Source organism: Rhinichthys klamathensis, unplaced genomic scaffold (genome assembly GCF_029890125.1).
Source record: "Rhinichthys klamathensis goyatoka isolate OS25496 unplaced genomic scaffold, OSU_Roscu_1.1 h1tg000127l_1, whole genome shotgun sequence".
Taxonomy (NCBI): domain Eukaryota; kingdom Metazoa; phylum Chordata; class Actinopteri; order Cypriniformes; family Leuciscidae; genus Rhinichthys; species Rhinichthys klamathensis.
Window position 1 is genome coordinate 1,334,685 of NW_026606664.1, and position 10,553 is coordinate 1,345,237.

Genomic DNA, 10,553 nt, shown 5'->3' on the forward strand with positions numbered 1-10,553 from the left:
AGTTCTTGAACTTCCTCTTTCACAGCTTCATGTGGGTCTCACTTTGCAATGAAGTGGAAAAGATAGATGTTATGTTTGCGTTCTTGATGGGAGTTGACTAATCTGCACCATGTATGATGTAATCCATGCTTAATATTTATTGTAAATTCTGTTAGATGTGAGAAATCAGGTGTGAGCTTGAAACTAACTGTGGTTAGATAGACTTACCAAACATTTGCAGGAAGATATTACAACTCAAATCCCGGAGGCTTTTCACCGTTTTTATTTTATATTTCATTTTGACCTGTCTGAAAAATTGTTGCATTCATAAAATAAGTATGATTTTTGTTGTTGTTGTTGTTGTTGTTGTTGAAACACCACAGTTCATGATATCATTTCTGTTTTGAAATATGTTTTGTTTTTATTTCTGTAAATTTTAGCAACAGTTTTGGGTGTTTCAGTCCCCCCTCCCCCCCTCATTGAGATAAGTGCATGAGTCATTTATGAGGGTGTTGGCGAGGTGACAAAATTTTGAATATAACTGATGCTTCTCATGTGATTTTTTAATGGGTTTATTACAACAACAAAAAAACTGCAGTGTCTCCACAAACCAAAGGACCTCCAGAATCCCCCTGTTAAGAAACACAGATCAACACGTCACCAGTGAAACCATGCAGTTCGTACAAGTTTGTGAATAATTTTAACATTCAAGGCAGGATCCACCACGGCCACACATCATCTCTGAGACTGAGTAGAAATTTCCCCATCTATAGCTACATTCTGTGTTATTCATTAAATACACATTTGCCTCCATTAGTTGGCCATTAGTCTTCAGTCTTCCCCAGCCAGCATCACTACAGACAGTATCTGTTCCCACGTCTTCTTTCTTTGGTAATGATATCAGTCTAACTTTGTTTAGTTTGACTTTTCTCTAGCTGTAATTTAAAAACACAACCATTTTTAATAAACAATCTTTTATAAGACTTAAGTTCGTTGGATTATACGTTTTTTTGTACAGAAGCCCTGAAGTCTAAGTTGAGTTTTTTTTTTTTTTGGTATTACAGGATGTTACCTTTAAAAGCATGATGTCATTCTGCATAGGCCTGGATACAGTATATATTTTAGATGCGGGATGTAGGACTTCACTCCAATGTGTTCTGAACTCTTACCCAAGTCATAGGCACCAACCACAACCATCAGAATCATTTGTCTGTTTAAAAGGCATATTGGAAATGCACATATGTCAAACGATATATTGTATGGTTGCAAAGTCAAAGGAGATTTTAACTCATAAATAATACTTTTCCGCAACAATGTGCAGCAGTCAAGACAAACTGATCAGAAATGAGGAATCCACCGCAGTTATGTTGCCCATTTGTCTGAAGAGAAACCAAGGTCTGGAGTGGGGTTTGGCTTCCCTGCCGTTATACCCACATTCACATGATCTGAGAGCGAGAGAGATCGTGCTGTCAGTCAACTTATTCAGCACATACAAATTAAATACTCTTTTAAAATACATCATCATAATATACTGATATATAATCAATCTCACCAGTGAAGGTCAGGTGTGGCAGCAGAAAGGCCAGCAGGAGCAGAGAGATGATGGTCATGATGAAGATGACATTGAGCTCTCACTGGCTATACACGGTATAAATATACTTTAATGGTGGGTGGAGTCACTAAGGGTGACCATTACTCCACCTCTTTTTAAAAAGAAATAATGAAGTGTGAGCAACACAATGATGATTGTTCTTGTTAATCCTTGCAGTCTCATTTTGAAGCCAAAGATGGTTTGGGCGAGAATAATTAATCATGCCTTTTGGTACTTGAATATTTTGGTATGGAGAAGTAACTGGCCATAGGGGTCTGTGCAGAGGACTTGTCTGTTTCTTGTGGTCTTTGCAAGGGGCGCCTTACGATAACCAGAGCCCCCTGTGCTACAGAATTACGAGAGGAGAGAGCTTGCCATCGCCCCGGAAGTGGAGCCCCAGCGTGGATCTGACCAGGGGAGTGAGCCCGCGGCACCAGCGGCCCAAGGGAGCGAAGACTGAGGACTGGCTGAGGGACTTTAATGGGGACTTGTTGACTCCCACCCTATCCCACCCGGTATCTGAATCTTTATTGCACAATGAGAAATGTTTGGACTATGATCTGTCAGTTGGTTCGGAATTACAGCTGTTTATGGACTAAGAATGATTATTTTCATTAAGGCTGCAGTCCGCAGTTTTTCCTCTTTGTCGCCATCTCTGTTCGAAATCTGCAATTGCAGTCATTCGCGGAATTATCAACTTTACGTGAGTTGTACCTCGGCACGGCACAGCGCGGATGAATCCAATGTTTTGAGGAGAATGTGCGGCTGTCAGTCGCCGCGCCGGTGTGGATACGGTCATTAAGAAATCACAGATTCTACTTTTTGGAAGTATGACCAACATAAGAATTTTCACCCTAAAATGTCATCTGAACTAGTAAGACCATCCACTTTTGTTCTTCTGACCAACTAAGAAAAAAAAAAAAAAACACTGCAGTAAATCACGTTGATTAAATCTAACGATCGATTTTCATATCACGTCAAACCGTGCAAATTATACTTTGTTCTCAAATTCTTAATCTTAACAACATCAGTATTGCGTGACTACATTTAAAGCCGTTCAGATATTGATCCTTGTTTTCGCATGGGCCGGTTGCGGTCTCTTTTTCCAAACTCTCAATCCAAAGTTTTTGCATTTTACAACGGGTGAATCTCCAGTTGTCACTGGTGATTGTCGTTTGAACCTTTCTGGATCCGCCATCAAATTAATAAGTTTAATTATATCAAGTGCTGTGAGAAAAAGATATAAATCTCCACCTCCATCATCCTCACACGCTATATAACCTACTAGTCGAGACTCCTTTATGTGTACAGATGTGACGTAATGACGCAAAGACATGCTCAAATTTCCAACGGAATTAAAAACATTATTACAAGCTTACTGCTTTGAATCGAGCTAAGGCAAGCAGATAGTTTTGAACACTGGCTGGTTATGTACTTGCTCAAATTTATTTTGGATAATTTAACCCAAAAAAGTGATGGACTGGAGCGTTAATCTGCATTGACTGTGTCATTCTGACTGTGACCTTGACAAGTCTCATGTAACCACCATCACAGAGCTCAGCCAGTCATCTAGCCCCATCGCTACTGGATGCTTGCAACCCTGCGCTGTCTCTAAAAAAAAACATTTTACATCTTTGCCGCCGGGATCTTGTTGCCATCCACCTGTCCCCAGTGCTTGTCGACATTTGGAGAATTTGCTGTTTTCAGCGTACCGAATCTACTTTGCATGCACTTCAAAAGGATGAGGGCTCGAATTGATTAGATAAAACAGACACATTAATGTTCGTACCACTGTGTATAAGTGCTGAGGAATCCTCAGGATTTGACATTTAAACATGGTTATAGGTGCTTTGTTACTGACATGTGCGGGAAGCAGTAAACCAATCACAACAGACTGGGCCAACTGATCAATTAGAGCAGAGTAGGCTCTTAGAAATGCGGGGACTAGAGAGACTGAATCTTCAAACAAACCATTTCAGACTCTGGGCACATTCAAAGAAACCTATTTCCTACACTATTTAAGGTAGGGTAGGCAATTTCAGTGCAGTTAGCAGAAAGCATGAAATCCCACCCTTCCTTCAGAGCGCTCTCCAAAGCCACACATTGCAAAGCATCACAAGACGAGAGTACTTGTGTACATACTACAACAAAGTACTACAATAATTAACGTACAGTTAGTAGTAATGTACTAACGTACAATTAACAATTTACAGAGCTCTTACTTGTATCACCTGACTGCTGCAGTTGATTTCAGCGTTGATAGTGTTGACATAGAAATCCAAGTCTGAGAATGCGAACAGCTCCCGTTAGAACGTCACTGGTTGCCATCTCGTAATTATGGTTACGACATGGCAGGAACACAGCATAAGCTTGTTGTTTTGGTTCAGGATGAACTGTAAAAGGCGGCTGCTGTTTGTTTTTGACGTTCTGTGACTAGCTTGGTGACTACAATGCGCTGATGACGTGTGATGTCTGCGCGAGCAGGGTATGCTGAGGTATGGAAATAACATGTTGTACAAACCAGACGATGGTGAGAGGATGGTGACTTGACGAATATTGATGGAGACTTAGCTGGTGATGACTGAAGTGGATTCTCTGTGCAGGTGAACGGACAGGAGACAGACGGAAGACAGGAGACTTGACGATCTCAGGTGAGTGTTCAGGTAAGAAGTCTGACTGTTTACGTAGCACTGAGGCTATGTTTACACGGAAACGATCTGAAGAGAAAACGCAAAAGTGGCGTTATGTTATCACTTTTTATTCTGCGTTTAGACGAGCGTAATGGGTGGGAAATCCGCGTGCATATGGTGACGCAAAAGTGTGTGAAATTCGATGTAGTATGCACTCCAGGCGGCTAGGTGGCAATGTGAAGCACTGCCACACAACAACACCAATATCTTAGAATATTTTGTACAACTGCAGAAAAGACTCTTGTATGTTTTTCAGAGCTGCTAGGGCAACTTGAAGGTCCGACGTATGGAAATAATCTGACATGTTGGTTGTTATTTTCCTGTACTAGCGCATACCTGTGACGTAAACGCGTACGCGACGAGAGCCACCATGAGCAGATTTGCGTTTTTACCGTTTAGACGGGAACGCGACGGTGGAGCGTTTTTAAGATTTCCACTCTGGAGGGTGGTTTCACTTTTTTGCGTTTTTAAGCCCCCAAAACGCCGTTGCCGTGTAAACGAAAGGCACATCCGATAAAATATTTTTACGTTTTCACCCGGAATCGTTCTCGTGTAAACGGGGCCTGAAACATTCGTAGTAACATTGACAAGACCAGACACTGATGTGAGGGTGATGCAGGTTGATAAAGGCTGTGTTGATGAGGGAGTGCAGGTGCAGGGAATCAGTATCTGGTGATGTTCAGCAGCAGGTGTGGTGATGGCTGACTGAGTGCAGGTTGGGACCAGAAGGGATGCTGGAAAGTGTAGTGCAGACAGGTTACAGAGTTGGTGACTGAGCTGGTGACTGTGACATCTCCTCAAGGGCGTAGGTTTAGGGGGGACGCTAGGTACTAGTCCCAATCAATATTTTGAGATGACAAATTTGTCCCCACCAATATTTAGCAAGCTCCTTTGAACTGCTATTTTGATATTTGCGCTGCATTTGGATCTTTGCGCTGCCATTTGGATCGATTCCAACGGCCAGGACGACGACAGTACAAGATACGCCGTAATTTGATTGGCGGCGGGGTATCTGACAGGCAGGCTACACGCGCGGGCCGGGACTACTTTTTGTGCTTGCACTCACTGGCAGCGAGCGAGCGAGCGGGTGGTGTGTGTGTGTGCGCGCGTGACGACGCCGACGGTAAGTTACCAGGGCTGTCTCTGCGTGCCATATACAAAGGCCAGAGTAAAACATTTTAATATTCCGGTTTTTTGCCCCTTTTTGTACTTTGTAGATCAGCTATGTCACCCAAGAAGAAGAAAGGGGACATACGAAGCTTTTTCATAAAGCAGAGTGTAAGTAGGCAAAAATAACTAGCAGTAGTAGTGACTGACCAGGCTTTCAAATGCAGATTCTAGTGGAAAATAGTATTAACTGGTGATCCTGGTTACCCAGGATATTGTTACAGTTAAACCTAGCTTGAAGCTTCTGCAATCTTTCAAGGTTAGGAGCATTAATTAGGGGTGTGCAGCACAGATAGACTCATAGAAGTCGCACTATCATGATAGAATGCTACGTTAGCAAGTCACTGAATGTTAATTAGCCTACCTTAACTTAGAATCTTGCCGTCATAAACAGTGGATCATCTGAGACATTTTTCGTTTCTACATTCTGTTTATGTAATGTATTTGTGAGTGTAGCCTACTTGCTTAGACACATGTGCTGGAAAAACATTTTGGCAATGTTAAAAAGGCAAAAGTTAACACTGTTGGTTATTCAAATATAATAAATCATTATTTGATTGATAATATCCAAAATAACAATGTCTGGTAGGAGGGTTAAACTTGCTAGCCATAGGATAGACTACAAAATTAACTAACCATTTTGTATGCAGGAAAGACAGCATCAAACCACAACAGATTTACATTTATTCATTTAGCAGACACTTTTTATCCAACGACTTACAATTGAGAACAATAGAAATGACAAAGGAAATCACCATTAAAGCACTGTTACTTTAACCTGGCCCTAGCCAGATGAATTTCGCTCCGCCTAGCTTCACTCACATCCATCTGGAACCTCTTCCATTGAGAGTGATTTCTCCAACCAACTTTATGGTTTAGCCAATCAGGACGCAGGGCGGGAGTTTCATAGATGTGACGTAGTGGAGAAGCGACCGTGAGACTATTTTGATTCAGACAACAATGGCGGCTCGCATCGATGAAACAAGCGTTAACATTGATGCTGCTATTTCATCCGTGTTGTCCAATCTACCTAATATTGTTTCATTAAAAGAACATCAGAGAACGGCTCTTAAGGCTTTTGTTGGTGGAAACGATGTTATATAGATCAGTGCCTTCTCCCGACCGGATTCTTCAGCGTCACGGGTTGGCTTCGGTGTGAGTGGTTGAAATAGCACGTCGATAAAGATGACAGACAAGTGGCTTATCCAATCATATGCAAGGATTTGTGATAAGGCCCAGCCTTCTGAAACGTAATTTCAATGGATCGGTTCCAGATGGATGTGAGTGAAGCTAGGCGAAGCGAAATAGCTTTATGCCGAGCGTCACGTGACCAAACCGGAAAACGGGTCTCATTGCATCCGCTTGTCAGAGAAAGTGTTAACGGCCGTAAGAACTAACTACGATATCTATGGATTTTTAAGGTAATCAGCTAACCTACTAAGTTCACTTTGTTATTGGTGTTTTATGCTATTTAAATATCTAAACGTTAGTGTGAAGAAGAAAAATTAAAAAACTTTTAAATATCAATCTGCACATGCGAGGGACATTGGTTATGTCATTTTTGCTTGCTCCTTTTTAGCTATCTTGAGTAAAACCGCAAAAAAATTCATGAAGCACATACAAAAGACCTGAATCGGAAGCGAAGTGATCTGTTTTCCGGCTTGGTCACGTGACGCTCGGCATAAAGCCTATTCATCTGGCTAGGGCCAGGTTACTGTTACTTATCTTACAACAAAATAATTCCCGGCTGGGGGCGGGGGATGTCCCCACCAAAGCTGAGACCAAACCTACGCCCATGCATCTCCTCAGTCATTCTCCATTCAGCATCCAAACAGCGCGTCGCGTTCGGTTACGACAGTAACAAGAGGAAACTCACTCCAAGATCAATGTTCCCATTATTATACTTTATTTGTAGAAAAAGGTATATGTTTTTTTCATCAAAGTACGTTATCTTGCTGGAGTTTATTTCTGTTTCTAGATCATGTCATCCCGGGTTTCAACACTGGGGTAGAGATCACTATGAATTGTTCTTCACGTGCACAGTAACCGAAATTTAAAACTGTTAGAAGAAAAGGCTCAATAAACTGTTGCATAGATATGATACACTACGCATCAATATCTTTTTTTTCCTTGTTTTCTAAACTTTTCAATGCGACTTGCGAAGGGCTGCGCGTAATTACTCCGTTGCTTCAAGCGCATCATACTGCGCACGGGATGCGCATAAGCCGCTCTGTATTGAAACCTTTCATGTTATGCTTTTAATAATTTTGCCCAATGAAAGATTAAGATTATTAATGTTTTTTCTTTTTCTGTCCTGTCTATCGAATGTTGTTGTCTCCTGAAAAAACTGCGCTATACATTTAAAATAAATGTCTTTTCAGTTTATAGGATATGTAAATAGATTGATTTGTTTTTCATCAATGTATTTTATAACAATACACAGAGCAATGTGGAACGTTTTACCTTTTATTCGTTTCAAATTAAATGTTTTTTTTTCACTATAATAACATTTGCTGCTGAATTATCCACTAACCTCATTTATAATAGCATTTTAATGAAACGAGAGAGGGCGTCCACAGTGATAGAAGAGAAGTGCGCTGTGTTGTTCTGTAAGATGTTGCTATTGACGCCGGTCATAATTTAATGTGTTTGCTTTAAAAAAAGTGCAGAGCTGCTAATTTTATTTATTGTTTGTTGATTACCTTTAAATGTTTGCTGTGTATAGCAACCAAAAATGACTAATAAATTACCAATGATTTTTCAGATTTTATTGTGTTTTTCATATTCCACCCTTTTAGAAATTAATTGAATCCCTTCCGTTATTTCTTAAAGCAAGAAATTGCAATAGAAATTCAAACATAGTGTGTGTCAGTTTTGTGCCACTGTTTCCTGATCAGATACTATTTGAACAACTAAAAGTATTTCAGTTCGTTACCCTCAAAGGCATGATGTCATTCCAATTATAATTGAATGTATAGTTTGGATGCTGCATGTAGGATGTCACTTCAATGTGATCTGAACTCTTGCTGTACCTTAACAACGACCGTCAGTATCTCATATCTGTTGAAAGAGGAAGTCATATAATAGTCATTTATGTCATATGAAACACTGTGTGGTTGTACTGCTTTTTTTTTTGTCAGTCAAAAGTGATTTCTAAACAAACTCTTACCGGTTCCAGCAATGTGCAGCAGTCAAGACAAACTGATTAGAAATGAGGAATCCACCACAGATATGTTCCCTGTTCTTCTGAAGAGAAACCATGTAAGGTCTGGAGTGGGGTCTGGCTTCCCTGCCGTTCACTATACCCACATTCACATGATCTGAGAGCGAGAGATGGTTCTGTCAGTCAACTTATTCAGCACAAATGAATCAAACATTCTTAAAAAATCATCATTATATACTGTTAAATAATCAATCTCACCAGTGAAGGTCAGGTGTGGCAGCAGAGAGGCCAGCAGGAGCAGAGAGATGATGATGATGGTCATGATGAAGATGACATTGAGTTCTCATGGCAAAACACAATATACTGTAAAAGTGTGTGGAGTCACTGAGTTGCCCCCAATTCTTTTGACTAAAGATGGTTAAGACGATAAGAATTAAGCATGTATGCATCCATTTTGGTACTTGAATATTTTACACTTCATTCTACATGGTATGCAGATTGATACCCCTTAAAAAAAAGCATAATATCATTCCAAAAAGGCTAAGATTTATAGGCAGGATATACAGGAACAATCCGATGCAGTTGCAGACAGATTTCTCCTTTGGAAATGTCACAATGACTGATTCCTGAAAGATGTAAGTCTTAATCAGCACATACAAATTAAATATTCTAAAAAAAAACTGCTTAACAACATGGCTCTCTAAAATGCTTGCTTCTGATTGGCCGACACAATTCTTCTATAACTGCAAAGTAGTTCCAGGCAAGGCTTGGTGGCATTACAGTTCCATATCAGTTCACCGAATTATTTCAGTTATTTCCAAGAGCTTTGCAAGCAAAAGAATCAAAAGCTGCAAAATCCACTGATCATGTAATTCTCTTAACTTGTTAATGTTTATTTTATATTATCCCCCTACTGTTTTATTTTTGTTTTGTTTTTTATTATTATTATTTTTTGTTTGTTTTTGTGTTATGTTTTCTGTTATTACTTGTGTATTGTTTTAAGCAATAAAAAAACCAAGTCCGAATGATCAGAGGATTATGTTCAGAATAAGATGTCTGTCAACGAGAGCTGCATGTTTTGTTCATCGAATTTAAGAGTTCAAGGAACAATTCTAAATTCTGAATGTATATTTGACACTAAGGACAGTGATGTATTCAGTCAACTGTCGAAGCTGGGTGTAATCATTCGTTTCGGATCTGCCGCAAATGCTGTACAGTGATCATCGTGCACGCCGAGCTGCCCAGCACGAACTCCTAACCTTTCTGCCTCCCTCACTTGGTCCTCCATTAGTGCAACAAGAGGAGACGACAACAACTATCGGCTTTGCATCCCTATCGTTCGCCTTAGCTAACTCATTCACCACTAGCGGAGTGAGCTGGAAAATTAAACTTTTCTCGAACCCCGTGGGGAGGAGGGCCACAACATCATGGCCACCAACAACACTTAGCAAACATTGATCTTGCTCCGGCTTTAACTTCTGTATATTCGGCAGTTTTGCAACAACGGAACGAATAGATTTTCTCACGTCTTTCTCCGCTGCCATCACTGAACTCCAACTCAAACTGACGCGCTACATCAACGTCATCGTTCTCAGCCACTCCATCTGTTCGCTGATTGGTCCTACAAAAAATTGATTTCTGGAAACCTAAGAATATACAGCAGTCCCAGACGTAGTACTGAAGGAAAATTAAATTGAGCGGAAGTGCGTAGGAGGGCGGAGCCAGGCTAACATTTTTGTGGTCAAGGAGGTCCAATAAAATAGGTTCCAAGACTAAAAAACAATAATGTTGTACATAAAATGACAATTGGAGGTGAAGTATGCAATTTTTTATTAAAAAACGCATGCCAAACACACAGTCCATTCACAACTTAATAATTTCTTCGTTTAGGTCTGCTTCGCATGCGCCCTTTACAGCACTGGCTGAAGACGTGGGTCCTGCGTCGAGCATGGACATCCGGTCG

At 40.5% G+C, this 10,553-nt stretch overlaps 1 protein-coding gene across 1 annotated transcript; it reads right to left on the reverse strand.

The window, feature by feature from the left end:
* Positions 1-4,922: 4,922 nt before the first annotated feature.
* On the reverse strand, positions 4,923-8,931 carry LOC130089372 (mast cell protease 1-like). Its single transcript, XM_056256669.1, is given in 5 exon segments — positions 4,923-4,994; positions 8,363-8,456; positions 8,458-8,487; positions 8,597-8,747; positions 8,849-8,931. Coding segments are annotated over 5 exon segments (411 nt in total). The 5' UTR covers positions 8,913-8,931.
* Positions 8,932-10,553: the final 1,622 nt, after the last annotated feature.